This window comes from Schistocerca nitens, chromosome 4 (genome assembly GCF_023898315.1).
Source record: "Schistocerca nitens isolate TAMUIC-IGC-003100 chromosome 4, iqSchNite1.1, whole genome shotgun sequence".
Taxonomy (NCBI): domain Eukaryota; kingdom Metazoa; phylum Arthropoda; class Insecta; order Orthoptera; family Acrididae; genus Schistocerca; species Schistocerca nitens.
The window spans coordinates 502,633,503-502,649,593 of NC_064617.1; the positions used below are offsets into that span (position 1 = coordinate 502,633,503).

A 16,091-nucleotide genomic window follows, 5' to 3' on the forward strand; every position below is an offset into this window, starting at 1 on the left:
GCACGGCCGATTTCCTTCCCCATCCTTCCCTAAACAGAGCTTGCGCTCCGTCTCTAATGACCTCGTTGTTGACGGGATGTTAAACACTACTAACCTAACCTAACAATTACTCCGAACATAGACACAATTGTAAAGGGCAAAAAGTACAATATAACCGAGAATCCCACACTTCAGTGACACCTTTTATTGTGTAACAGTTCACAAATTAATACGAATGTAGAGGCATACACTAAGCTAATATAATTATGTGGCATGTCTACATTCTCCTTTATTTGTTTCATTTGTGCCCCTTAATAATTCGTGAGTGATATCACTGCAGGTGACCTTGGATTTACATTGACTGGCGGCAACTGTTGTGTGCCCTACGTGACTCTCCCCACTCTCCGCTCTGGTCCGGTAGTGGGGGTAGCGTGCTCACGCTGCTCTGTGCTCATGCCTTGCTGCTCACAGCTTGCTCCACAAGCACATATGTTGTGAAGCCCTGGAATACAGGGATTAGCAACCACTAGGTAGTTGCTACTAGGCTAAATGCTGTAACACCTACAATCAAAAAGAAACACAAAGTATATCTATTTAAAGAAGCTGACAAAAATGCTCTTAATGCCATTTTAAGAGACAGTCTTCACTCCTTCCAGTCTGGTCATGTAAGCATAGAAAAGTTGTGGAATGATTTCAAAGAAATAGTATTGACAGCAGTTGAGAGATATATACCACATAAATTAATAAGTGATGGTACTAATCCCCCATGGTACACAAAACGGGTCAGATCACTGTTGCAGAAGCAGTGAAAAAAGGATGCCAAATTTAAAAGAATGCAAAATCCCCAAGACTGGCAAAATTTTACAGAAGTTTGAAATGTAGTACGTACTTCAACATGAGATGCTTTTAATAATTTCCATAATGAAACACTGTCTCAAAATCTGGCAGAAAACCCAAAGAGATTCTGGTCATACATAAAGCACACCAGGGCAAGACGCAATCAATAGCTCCACAACAGTGAAGTCACTGATGACAGTGCCGCTGTAGCAGAGTTATTAAACATGGTTTTCTGAAACTCCTTCACTAAAGAAGACAAAGTTAATATTCCTGAATTCCAATCAAGAACAACTGCCAAGATGAGAAACACAGAAGTAGATATCATCGCTGTCGCAAAGCAGCTTAAATCACTTAATAAATGCAAGGCTTCTGGTCCAGATTACATACCAGTCAGGTTCCTCTGAGAGTATGTTGATACAATAGCTACATATTTAGCAATTATATACAACTACTCGCTTACAGGAAGATCCATATCTAAAGACTGGAAAATTGCTCAAGTCACACCAATACCCAAAAAGGGAAGTAGGAGTAAGCTGTTGAATTACAGGCCTATATCACTAACATTGATTTGCAGTAGGGTTTTGGAACATATACTATATTCAAACATTATGAAGTATATAAAAGAAAACGATTTATTGACACAGAGTCAGCACAGATTCAGAAAATATCATTCTTGCGAAACACAACTAGCTCTTTATACTCATGAAGTACTGAGTGCTATCAAGAGGGGGTGTCAAATTGTTTCCATATTTTTAGATTTCCAGAAGGATTTCGACACTATTCCTCACAAGCATCTTATAAACAAACCGTGTGCCTATGGAATATCGCCTCAGTTGTGTGACTGGATTTGTGATTTCCTGTCAGAAAGGTCACAGTTTGTAATAATAGATGGAAAGTCATTGAGTAAAGCAGAAGTAATATCTGGCATTCCCCAAGGAACTGCTATCGGCCCTCTGTTATTTCTGACGTATATTAATGATATAGGAGACAATGTTAGTAGCCATCTTAGATTGTTTGCAGATGATGCTGTCATTTACCATCTTGTAAAGTCATCGGATGTCCAAAACAAATTGCAAAATGATTTAAATGAGATATCTGTGTGGTGCGAGAAGTGGCAGTTGACCCTGAATAAAGAAAATGTGAAGTTATTCACATAAGTACTAAAAGAAATCCACCAAATTTCGATTACGCGATAAGTCACACAAGTGTGAAGGCTGTAAATTCAAGGAAATACTTAGGGATTAAAATTACAAATAACCTAAATTGGAACAATCATATAGATAATTTTGTGGGTAGAGTAAACCAAAGAAGGTGATTCATTGGCAGAACACTAAGGTGCAACAGGTCTACTAAAGAGACTGCTTACACCACGCTTGTACACCCTATTCTGGAGTATCGCTGTGCAGTGTGGGATCCACATCAGGTGGGACTGACAGATGACATTGAAAAAGTGCAAAGAAGGGCAGCGCGTTTTGTATCATCACGAAATAGGGGAGATAGTGCCACAGACATGATATGTGAATTGGAGTGGCAATCATTAAAATAAAGATGTTTTTCGTTGCAACGGGATCTTCTCATGAAATTTCAATCACCAGTTTTCTCCTCTGATTGTGAAAACATTCTGTTGGCACCCACCTAAATAGGGAGAAATGATCATCTTGATAAAATAAGAGAAATCAGGGCTCACGCAGAAAAATTTAAGTGCTTGTTTTTCCCGCATGCCATTCGAGAGTGGAATGGTAGAGAGACAGCTTGAAGGTGGTTCATTGAACCCTCTGCCAAGCACTTTATTGTGAATAACAGAGTAATCATGTAATCATGTAGATGTAGATGTTTGATGAAATTCAAGAAAACTTAAGACTCACTTGGGCAGCCATGAAGCTACCTTTGGTGCTCATCAGAGTGCAGAGGATGTAACAACATGATCAGAATGCAAGGATCTGCCAGTGCCATCATACAGAGGGCTATTGACAAAATCGAGATCCAGGGTGCTCTAGCCGGCTGCAGTGAGAACTTCTGAAGCAGCGTCTACACAAGAGAGTAATGTCGCAAGCCGTGGTGCAAGTACAGTAACCACTATCTTTTTGTTAGTGTTATCTGTAAGTTGTAATAATTATGGTGTTTTTATCCCAGGGGCTGTTTGATCATTTTGCCAAGTGAGATTCTACGAAAAGGATTGGTAAATTAGATTTTTGAAATGTCTTCTAGGATGCATTTTCAGTTCTGTTCCGTCCTGCAGTGAATTTTCAGTCTGTTGGAAAAATATTATTATTATTATTATTACTATTATTATTATTATAAACTCTGTTGAAACCACCAATCATTAGCAGACAGAGGACAAGCAAGCCTCATTCATTATTTTTCTGCCGGATCTTCCTTGTTGGTCATGACTGAAATGGCCTGATATTCTTTTTGTTTGTTATAGCCTTTTGTTCTGTCCATGTTATGCGGATTTTGCAGGTATATTTGCAGGTTTTCACCATAAAAATTGTTTATACCCTGTGTACTCTTCTTATTTTTCAGGCCAAGGCACAGGGAGAGGTGAAAGCAAACTACACTTCATTCTAGAAATGCCATAGTGAGCATTTCATAGTAAATAGAATAATCTTCATATGTCTTTTGTAGTGTAGCCAATTGTAGACTAGAACATGCATTTTGTGCCTTAGGCTAAAACCCAACAAAGGCTAAAACTAAACTGTCACACAAAGGATTGTGAAAATGATGAAGACTGTCATAAAGATGAATAAACATTAGAATAACATTTGGAGTTCACTCAATAACACATTTCTAATCTGTTAAATGACTTTGGTTATTAGTGACTCCTTTTTATATAAAATGCATGTAGATGAGAAAGAAATTTTTTTATGCTTCCTCATTCCTCAGAACTGTAAAATAGATATGTTGAATTACAGAAAAAAGAGAGAAGCAGAAGCAAGATAACGAGCTGAAAGCAAAAGATCATCAGTGGTCTCAACCTGAATGTTATGAAGATCCAGAGAAGGTCAAACAGTAAGATATATTTGATCTGTAAATAAAATAATGGAACAATATTCTAATTCATTACTATTGCATTTATTTTTAAATGGTAATAATTTTCTTTAAATTCTATAAATTATTAATTCTATAAAACCACTTACACCAGTAAATATGACAAGTCTGTGAAAATTTCATTTCTTTACTTGGTGAGCTGTACAATATTCTGGTTTTCGGATTTGGATATTCGTCTCTAGATGATCAAGAAATATATGTTTCCTGAAGATGTCTTAAACTAGATGTAACTTAGGTGTAATACACTGTTTTTATGGCAGCCAGAGAAGCAAATAGAACAGATTTAGGCAGACATTTAGATTCAGAGGCCATGAAACTCTAATATAACTAGTGCACAAATGAGATGAGTTCTGTATCTTGAAAATGCAAGTACAAATGAAAGTATGTTCACTTAAGGATTGTTTCATCTCAGTTACTGATACCATAAGAGTTTTCCTATTAACATTTTATAAACTAAACTAAACTCTGCCCGAACAGGCATGAAGGCCCAACGGTACTGGCCCACCACTGTGTCATCCTCAGCTCTCAGGCATCACTGGATGCGGATATGGAGGGGCATGTGGTCAGCACACCACTCTCCTGCCATATGTCAGTTCATGAGACCAACTAACATTTTATGTTGTACACAATAAAAGGCCTTTTCTGGCCGGGAAAGATGCTAAATAGTCATTCATAAGGTTTATCTTTATAAATGTTCATTTACCTTTAATCCTTCCATTATTTACAAACAACATTAACAAGGTGTGTGATTGAGATGAAATGTATTCCATTTATTTTACACTCATGCTCATAAATTAAGGATAATGCTGATACATGGTGAAACAAAGCTCTGGTGGGCAGTTTGCGGGTTTAAATCACCTCAGGGTATGACCATGCAGTGCATTTGACCTGCGGTCGTCGCACGGTGGTGCTGGCAGCAGTCCACATATGCAGAGGTGTGTTGGTGCACGTCAGAGTATGGTGCAGCGAGTAAGTGTGCAGAAGTTTTCAGACATGCTAATGATGACTGTGTGTTGAAAATGACCAAAAGAACACATATTGATGATGTTGTGAGGGGTAGAATACTAGGGTAACTGGAAGCTAGTCAAACACAGCAGGTCGTAGCACATGCCCTCCGTATGCCACAAAGTGTGATCTCAAGATTATGGCTACGATCCCAGCAGACAGGAAATGTGTCCAGGTGCTACAGTACGGGACATCCACAGTGTACAACACCACAAGAAGGCCGATATCTCACCATCAGTGCCCGCAGACAGCCACGGAGTACTGCAGGTAGCCTTGCTCAGGACCTTACCTTACCACAACCACTGGAACAGTTGTCTCCAGACACACAGTCTACAGATGACTGAACAGACATGGTTTTTTTCGCCTGGAGACCTGCAAGGTGCATTCCACTGAACCCTTGTCACAGGAGAACTCGTAAAGCCTTGTGTCAGGAACACAGTACATGGTCATTGGTTATGTTCACAGACGAGTCCAGGTATAGTCTGAACAGTGATTCTCGCAGTGTTTTCACCTGGCGTAAACCAGGAACCAGATACCAACCCTTTAATGTCCTTGAATGGGACCTGTATGGAGGTCGTGGTTTGATGGTGTGGGGTGGGATTATGATTGGTTCACGTACACCCCTGCATGTCTTTGACAGAGGAACTGTAACACGTCAGGTGTATTGGGACGTCATTTTGCACCAGTATGTCTGCCTTTTCAGGGGTGCAGTGGGTCCCACCTTCCTCCTGATGGATGATAACATACGGCCCCACTGAGCTGCCATCATGGAGGAGTACCTTGAAACAGAAGATGTCAGGTGAATGGAGTGGCCTGCCTGTTCTCCAGGCCTAAACCCCATCGAGCACATCTGGGATGCTTTCAGTCGACATATCTCTGCATGTCTTCAAACCCCTAGGACGCTTCAGGAGCTCTGACAGGCACTGGTGCAAGAATGGAGGCTATACCCCAGCAGTTGCTCGACCACTTGATCCAGAGTAAACCAACTTGTTGTGCAGCCTGTGTACATTTGCATGGTGATCATATCCCATATTGATGTCAGGGTACATGTGCAGGAAACAGTGGCGTTTTGTAGCACATATATTTCAGGATGGTTTTCTCAACTTATCACCAATACCATGGACTAACAGATCTGTGTCGTGTGTGTTTCCTTTGTGCCTATGCTATTAGCGCCAGTTTTGTGTAGTGCCACATTCTGCAATTATCCTTAATTTATGAGCATGAGTGTATTTACTTATTCTTTGCCTGTTAACATTAATTGACATTTACCAGGTGAAAATATGAGATATGTTTATTTATTTTATGTCCACTGGTGTATGTACAATGCAGGGTACTGTATGATATTGCACATCTTAAAGCTAAGGCTACACTTCACATTCTCTTTTATGGGTTATGGTTAAATAAATTCATGCACACAATAACATAACTTCTAAGATTTTCATATTTAATTTATAAAGTGCGGATTAAAAGATTTATTACTATTACAAGTTCTCCAAACATTCTCTTGCTGTATAGATGGAATGATGACCTTGATTTATATTAAACTTTTTAATATCGGTTTTTGATTTCATAGTACTTGGAAGCTTCTTGTACTGTTTTATCCCCATGTGATAGGCTTTTGGCCATTGAGCTAAGTCTGGCCTGTCTGGTTGGTTAGTCTGCCTGTTTAGATTAAAATCAACAACCAACAATTGCCATACGTTTCAAAGATCAAAAGCAACTTTATTCTCCCAGTCAACAAGCTGCTACAGTACACCATGAAAGTATGATGAACCAGAGAGAGAGAATAATCTTAATGTGATTTTGTCAAAAACTAACATTTTGAGCACATGGCTGTGTACAAAATACAGGTTGACTCTTACATACCTCATGATGAAACTTCTTAATGTGTGAGTGGTACTTTACATCATATGGATATATATACACTCAAAAAGTCCATTATACAGTGTCTGCTGCTGCAAGATGATGAGCAAACTGCACTGGAATATAATAGTGCGGATTATTCATCAGCACCATCACCCCAAGGAAGTTTCGTCAGGTGGGAAAACAAAAAATGAAATCTAATTTAAAACATGAACTAGCCATCTCAAGATGAACCTGCCAGTTTGAAACTGGTAATGGCGCTGTTTAAATAAATAAATAGTATTGTAAAAAGTGGCTGGTTGTTGTAATCTTCTGAGTAAGAGTCAACCTATAGAATAAGCTTAACTGTTTGTCTGTAACTAACTAAGCTATGCAAAGAGAAAACCTAAATGACAGTTTTTTAACAGTAGAGACACAAAGAGATAACATAACAAGTGTATTGCAAAACACAAAGAATAAACAAGTGTGGCAATGATGGGTCCTGGTGACCAGCACAGGAACTGTATTGCCAGCACAAAATCAAACTCTTGTGGCACAACATGTGCATCAAACACTCATGCACTACACTACACAGAATTGCACTGGTTGTTGCAGGCCCATTTTTGATTTCTGTTAACATTTGTATGCATAATGTGAGGATTCACTTACTGTGTTGTGCAGTGATTGTGAATAACTAAAATTTTTACATGTTTTCCTTACTAATTTCATGTTCCTTGATGAACTTTAATGTTTACAAGTGCACATACAGGCAATGATGTACATTTAATTCATTAGCAAAGGTCTGCATGCAAATTTAATGCTTTTTCCAGTCATGATTCTGATAGCTCTCTCTTGTATTCTGAAAGTATTCATTGCTGTAGGATGGTTACTCCAGAATATTGGACCAGATGTGAATGAAACTATGCATCACACTTACCAGCAGATTTTAATATAAACACTGCAAATGACAATAAAGAATCAACAACATTTATTGATTCAATTAAAAAGACTGGTTTTAAACTAAATTTTTCGGAGTTCACCAGAGAAAATATTCACTCAGCAACATGCATCGACAACATTGTATCAAATTACTACTTTGATAATGTACATAAATTCTGTGTAGACTTAGGACTTTCTGATCACTCAGCCTTATTTGTCTCACTGCCAAAAACTGATAAACATAATATAAGAAAAACATATATCAAAAGAAGTTTCAATAAAACAAATATTGAAATATTCTGTGAGAAACTAAGTAAAGTTAAGTGGTGTTTTGGGGATGGTGACTCAATAAATGAAAACTTTAATACATTCTTAAACAGTTTTCTTGAAGTATTTAATGAAACTTTCCCACAAAGATCATACTGTAACAAAACATCAAGTAAGATAAGATGGATCACACCAGGAATAAAAATATTGAGTGAGAGGAAAAGGAAGCTACACAATCAACTGAAGTACAACAAAGATCCCGATTTTGTAAAATTTGTTAGAAATTATAAAAAAAAATAAAACAAGGGCAGTGTGGTCTGTAGTTAAGTCTGAATTAGGTGTCTGAAATCATAAACAAGACATTTCAGAAATCAAACTTAAGGAAAAATTGGTTGTAAATCCAGCTCAAATACCTGAGTGCTTCAATGAGTACTTCATAAATGTAGCAAAATCTGATTTAGACATAGCAAAGTATGAGCAGAAAGTAAATAGTTTTGGGTTAAAAGGCAATACCATTGAATGTCCCAACAAATTCAACACAGTCTCAGTAAAATTTGTTGAAAATGTCATACACTCCTTAAAAGACAAACACACTGCTGGCTGGGATGGGATACCCACCAAAATATTTAAAAAGGTTTACAACATAATAGCTCATCCTCTCTCTCTCTCTGATAATAAACAAATCATTTGAAGATCTCATGAAATATGTGGAAGTTAAACCATTGTTTAAAAATGGTTCAAAAGATGATATGGGAAATTATCACCCCATCTCTATACTCCCTGTTACATCAAAAATATTTGAAAAAAATGCTGCTTTACAGAAACAAAGCTTCATCACACAGAAAGATATCATTTCACATAACCAATTTGGCTTCCAACAAGGCAACAACACAGTAGATGCGATAAATGAGTTTATCGAAAAAATTACTTGATCTCTAGATAGGAAAGCTGTCGCAGGAATATTCTGTGATCTTACAAAAGCATTCGACTCTGTAAGCCATGCCCTAATGATTTTCAAACTCAACAGGTATGGAATAAGGGATATTGCTTTGAAATGGTTTGAATCATATCTCTTGGAGAGGAAACAAAGGGTAGTAATCACATCAAATGGAGCAGATCACTTCCCCGAGTGGAAAACTGTGTCACAAGGTGTTCCTCAAGACTCCATTCTTGGACCCATTTTATTCCTGTTCTATGTAAATGACTTGCCCATCAATATAAATACTCATTTAACTTTTTTGCAGATGATACTTCTGCCCTAAATGAAAATGAAAATTGTGTCAATATACCACAGAGTGTCATGAATACATTAAGTAACCTGGAAACATGGTTCAGTCAAAATGGCTTAAGGCTAAACATTTCAGAAACCCACATGATGAGTTTTAAAACCAAACATTCAAAAAATGAAGAAATCTGTGTCACTCACAACAATCAAAAAATGGAAGAGCTTGACTCAGTCAAGTTCCTGGGAATAAACTTAGACAGAGTTGGAATTCTCATATAGAATATCTAGCAAATAAATTAAACAGCCTTGCATTTGCAATGGAAATTTTAGCCTGTGCTACTGATATGGCCACCAGGAAAATAGCATATTAAAGCTCCTTTGAATCGTTTATTTGATATGGCATAATTTTTTGGGGAAACTCGGGAAATGTTACACGAATTTTAAAGTTGCAAAAAAGGATCAATTGCTACATGTGCTCTGCACAGCCGAGGGCATCATGTCGACCATTATTTAAAGACCTGAAAATATTAACTGCCCCTCATTATACATCTTTGAGGTGGTTCTTTTCCTACACAGCAAAGCTGATCAATTAAAAAAATCATTTTGAACACTCATATGACACAAGATATAAAGAGAACTTTATGCTCACCTCTCATCACTTAAAACTGTGTGCTCAGATTCCTCCGTATATAGCCATGAAAATTCACAACACAATAAAAGGATGTGACACAATGAATATGAAGATAAATATTTTAAAAAGCAAGTTACATGGTTTTCTCATTGAACTATGCTACTACTCTGTGAAAGATTTCATGAAAGATGAAGTGATACTTTGAGCTGGATCCCTAAAATGGAATAAAAATTTATGATAGTTATAGTTGATGTAAATACTGTAAGTTTGACAAATTTCAAGTAACTGAACTCTCCACAAAGTATTGTTGTAAGTGTGACAAAATTTTAAATAAGCAAAACCTTGACATGTCTCGTGTACATCAGACATATGTTCTGAAATTGTGTACATTATGAGATGAATAAAACACATTTCACATTTCAACTTGTTGGTGCGGCTTTTCAGGTTCCTTGGGACCATAAGTATCTTTTCTCAGTTTTGAATTAATGAGATCCACCTGCGTGTTGCATGATCAGACAGGTTCACATCATATGATGTATGCTGCTATTACATTTATCATTTTAAAATGTATTAAGACATTTGCAGAATCTCTTTCTAAAAAGGAAAGGGAGTTTACATTTTTGCTTACAAGTGAATCTGGTGTCTTCACATGCTGATTTTGCAAAAGTTTTCAGAAATCTGAAAGCAGTCTGTTCTCCTCTAATTAAAGATTATTTGGTTATGATGCCCCACTTTATCATTTGCTGTTTAGTATTTAATAATTCATTAGGGTTGACCTATTGCATAAATATCTGAAGGGTGATGTAACATCAGCAAATGTTTTTGTTACTTCATCAGACACATTTTTGCAATCTACTCATTTTTGGTCATACAATGACAGTTGCAATCCCTTCCATTGTTATATCAATTGAATGTAATTTACCTTAATGGGAGCTTTCAGTATTCAATTGGTTATTTATTTTTAGTCCTACACCTTGTGACACTTTTAGAAAAAAAATCATTGAGTTTAGTGCCAAATGATTTTAATCTATATTAAGGCTTTTTTTTTTTCTTACCTCATCACGTTATTTGAATATATAAACAGTTATTCGTCAACTGAACAGACTTCGAGAAGTTCAAACCCAGTTATTATATTCAACTTGGTTAAATATGATTTTAATTGCAAACATCACAAATCATCTCTTTGCAAATGTTTGCATGATCTGTTTTCCCATTGAGAAGATGTATGAGAATACATTGAATTATTCATAAAATAAAGATTGTGAAAATAATTAATTTAGTAATTTTTTTAGTACTTGTTGTCTTTATTTCAACGTATTTTGATGTCTTTGCTGGCTCAGCTAGAAGTATGATTTCTGCTTCCAGGAGGCTACTCAGGTCTTTATTTGTAGTGTGTACTTGGAATGAGTTTTTGTAGCCACATTATTTTTTCACAAACACTTAATTCTCATTTTTTGACACACACAGAATACAGTTTTGATATTCAAAGAAGTCCTTCACAATACGACATGACACGCACAGTTCGGCAACCTCCCACTGACCTCATGCAAAAGCAACATCCAACTAACTCACCAAGAAGAACAAATATCATACTTAGAAGAAAGAAATTCTGAAGTTCTTTTAAGAGTTGATAATTAACATTTCCAATCTCAATGGCTTGAAACATAATTACAATTTTTAAATGAATCATATATATGAAAAATAATAATGTTTTTTGAAAAGTAATTAAATTAATATTATTTGTAACAGTAATGGAAATTCCTAAGTGGAGCACTACCTAAAATACAGGAAAGCCAACCACTCACCCATAGAGGACCGATGCATGGAACACAGTAACACGTAACAGAACACAGCATTCAAACAAGGTTTGAAGCACTAGCTCTTTTTGTAGCAATAGTAGGCACGTTCACACACACAACCACACAGATATCAAAATGCACACTCCTGCTGTGGTCACACACTTGTCCTCGTGTATGCTATTTTCTTTACTATTACTTGTTAATCCATCATGTGAATGTATATTTTATATTTGAAATAATAATTAAAATAATACTTCACTATATGTTTTCTCAAAAACCAAAATTTTTGAGCTTTGAGAAGAATGTGTTTGTATTGAGGGAAATAGTTGCTTCTGTATATTGAGTACTACAATTATTTCTGTGTATCATGTGATCTGATTGTTCTGTATATCAAGTAATCCAATTACTTGTATGTATTGTCAAGTCAAATACAGGGTGAAAATTAGCCATTGATCAGTTTCATCATGAGGTATTCACTATGTAAACATATTTGCACTCTCAGCAGAGAGCAGATATGTTTACAATGTGAGTATCTTTCCAGTTCAGCTGATAAGTTATTGTGTAGTGCATTCAGATCATCTGACAAGAACTTGGTAATACACCAAAACTGGTACTTCTGTTGAAATTTCCTCCAGTCTGTCTCAGGGGGAAGTGGAGAAAGGAAAAGGAATTGAAAGTACTCTCTCAAGAGGCCCACATATTCCACCAAGAGGTGTACCTGGATGACAGATGGGAGGTTATTCACAGAGAAGATAGTTGGAGGAAAATGAGATATGTCTCACAAATGAACGGTAAATAAGAATGGGGAGGCTAACCACTCTGCTGTGATGAAAGCAGTTCATCTTGGAGAGCATAAAAAGATATGAAAGTATGAGAATGAAATAAAACTTTGACCTTCTTGATTGGGATGTGTGTATAGTTTATTAGTCAATAATTATAATAATGAAACAGAAGAAATTAAGAAACTACAAAGAAATCACAAATTGTACCATATCAAATGATGGGAAGTGTGGGAAAAAGGAGTATAATTTGAAACAGAAACATTCATAGACCAAGAAGAGGTACAGAATAATATTTATAACACAAAACTGTATTTTTGAGATACTCTTTAGGTACTAGTTTTCATGTGAAGACTGTAGCTTCTAACACCTCAGAATTTTCAGTGATTACTCAAAGAAATCATTATTGATTGTAGATATGAAAAATTGTAGATGGGTGTTACTACAGGATATTTAAGTCTGTCAAGAATGTGATTACAAAGATAGCTTAAGAGGCAACCTTATCAAGTGAGTACAATATTTAACATTCTGATAGAACACCATAATAATAACAGAATTATCACATTTTAGTGTAACTGCCTTAAGTGTTGTATTTTTAAAATGAATGTCTGTTGGTGGTGTGTGCAATATCTGTACAAGTAAATCTATTGCATCTGTATTAGATTGTGTATTAGCAGGTGCAACACCGAAGAAGTAATCATTGAGTTTGGTAGCCAATGATTTGGGAGTGTCAACGTTCCTGCCAGAGCTATTTTCTGGTAGTTCACAATTATTGTACATTCATTGCTTAATAATGTTCCAAATATTTTTGTCTTACTCTTTTAAGTCTACATCTACACCTACATCTACATACATACTCCGCAATCCACCATACGGTGTGTGGCAGAGGATACCTCGTACCACAACTAGCATCTTCTCTCCCTGTTCCACTACCAAACAGAACGAGTGAAAAATGACTGCCTATATGCCTCTGTACGAGCCCTAATCTCTCTTATCTTATCTTTGTGGTCTTTCCACAAAATGTAAGTTGGCGACAGTAAAATTGTACTGCAGTCAGCCTCAAATGTTCGTTCTCTAATTTTCCTCAGTAGCGATTCACGAAAAGAATTCCTTCTTTCCTCTAGAGACTCCCACCCGAGTTCCTGAAGCATTTCCGTAACACTCGCATGATGATCAAACCTACCATAACAAATCTAGCAGCCCGCCTCTGAATTGCTTCTATGCCCTCCCTCAATCCGACCTGATAGGGATCCCAAACGCTCGAGCAGTACTCAAGAAGAGGTCGTATTAGTGTTTTATAAGCGGTCTCCTTTACAGATGAACCACATCTTCCCAAAATTCTACCAATGAACCGAAGATGACTATCCACCTTCCCCACAACTGCCATTACATGCTTGTCCCACTTCATATTGCTGTGCAATGTTATGCCCAAATATTTAATCGACGTGACTGTTTCAAGTGCTAAACTACTAATGGAGTATTCAAACATTACAGGATTCTTTTTCCTATTCATCTGCATTAATTTACATTTATCTATATTTAGAGTTAGCTGCCATTCTTTACACAAATCACAAATCTTGTCCAAGTCATCTTGTATCCTCCTACAGTCACTCAATGACGACACCTTTCCGTACACCACAGCATCAGCAGCAAACAGCCGCACATTGCTATCCACCTTATCCAAAAGATCATTTATGTAGATAGAAAACAACAGCGGACATACCACACTTCCCTGGGGCACTCCAGATGATACCCTCACCTCCGATGAACACTCACCATCGACGACAACGCACTGGGTTCTATTACCTAAGAAGTCTTCGAGCCACTCACAGACTTGGGAACCAATCCCATATGCTCGTACCTTAGTTAGGAGTCTGCAGTGGAGCACCGAGTCAAATGCTTTCCAGAAGTCAAGGAATATGGCATCCGTCTGATACCCTTCATCCATGGTTCGCAAGATATCATGTGAAAAAAGGGCGAGTTGCATTTTGCAGGAGCGATGCTTTCTAAAGCTGTGCTGATGCATGGACAGCAACTTCTCTGTCTCAAGGAAATTCATTATATTCTAACTGAGAATATGTTCGAGAATCCTGCAACAAACAATGTTAAGGATATTGGTCTGTAATTTGAAGATCCGTCCTTCTACCCTTCTTATATACAGGCGTCACCTGTGCTTTTTTTTCCAATCGCTTGGGACTTTACGTTGGGCAAGAGATTCGCAATAAATGCAAGCTAAGTAAGGAGCCAATGCAATAGAGTACTCTCTGTAAAACCGAATTGGAATCCCATCAGAACCTGGCGATTTATTTATTTTCAACCCATTCAACTGCTTCACAACCCCAGGGATGTCTATCACTATGTCCTCCATATGGGAATCTGTACGAGACTCAACCGGCGGTATGTTTGTATGATCCTCCTGCGTGAAAGATTTCTCAAATGCTAAATTTAAAATTTCAGCTTTCGTTTTGCTGTCTTCCGTTGCCAGGCCATACTGATCAGTGAATGACTGGATGGAAACCTTCGACCTGCCTACCGATTTTACTTAAGACCAGAATTTCCTTGGGTTTTCAGCAGTGGTAGTGGTTGAATGCTTCGCATATCACTCTTTTTACAGCAGCACGAATCTCTACTAACTTTTGCCTGTCCTTATTCTCCCGATCTTTCTTCTACCGCGAGTGCAACTGCCTTTTCTTCCTAAGCATTCTCCGAACTGCGCTGTTAAACCACGGTGGGTCTTTTCCATCCGTAACCCACATTTTTGGCACATACTTGTCCAATTCATGATTTTCAATGTGTTTAAAATTTGCCCATAATTCTTCCACGTCCATCGTACCGGAAGTAAATGAAGTCGATTCATTTACCAAGTGGGATGCTAACAACTGCTTATCTGCTCTTTCTAGTAAGAATACTCTCCTAGTCTTCTTGACCAACTTTTTAACTTTCGTAACCATAGTCGTAATGACAACATCATGATCACTAATCCCTGTCTCAACACTGACACCATCGATGAAATCTGGTCTGGCTACCAGATCTAAAATATTTCCATTACGTGTTGGCTGTCAATTTAGCTGCTCAAGACAGTTTTTGGATAATGTGTTCAAAAGTAATTCACACGGCTTGTCTGTACTACCTGTAATGAATCCATAGACATCCCAGTCTATACTAGGTAGGTTGAAGTCGCCTCCGACTAATATAGCACGATGCGGGTATTTCTGCGATACAGAATGTAGACTCCCTTTGAATAATTCTAGAACTGTCACGGTGGAACCTGGTGGCCAGTAATAACACCCCACACTTAAATTTATTTCCCCTAGCCCTGTTAAACGTGTCCAGATAACTTCACAATCACACTCTACTTCGACCTCAGTATACACAATATTTTTGTCAACTGCAATGAAGACACCACCTCCTACGGAATCTTATCTGTCTTTCCGATACACATTCCAACCCTCACTAAATATTTCAGAACTTCCTATCTCAGGGTTCAGCCAGGTCTCAGTCCCAAGAATAATTTGCGCTCCACACGCTTCCTTGAGGGCAGTAAATTCAGGAACTTTATTTCCAACACTCTGACAATTTACTGCTAATATCTTGATAGCTGAAGTGTCTTTACACTGAGCGCATCCTGATTTCCCTGCCTGCACATTGACTGGTGAGTGTTCATCAGGACACCTCGCACTACTGCGTAGCCTAAAAAAAATTCATGTGCACACCACAAGTACTCTGCTACCCGAGTTGCC

At 37.5% G+C, this 16,091-nt stretch overlaps 1 protein-coding gene across 1 annotated transcript in view; it reads left to right on the forward strand.

Annotated features, from left to right (window-relative positions):
- Window positions 1-16,091, forward strand: part of LOC126252391 (dynein axonemal assembly factor 11) — a 226,572-nt gene that overhangs the window by 138,863 nt on the left and 71,618 nt on the right. Inside the window, exon 5 of the mRNA XM_049953282.1 lies at window positions 3,729-3,825. Coding sequence (XP_049809239.1) covers window positions 3,729-3,825 — 97 coding nt within the window. The remainder of the gene's footprint in view (window positions 1-3,728; window positions 3,826-16,091) is intronic.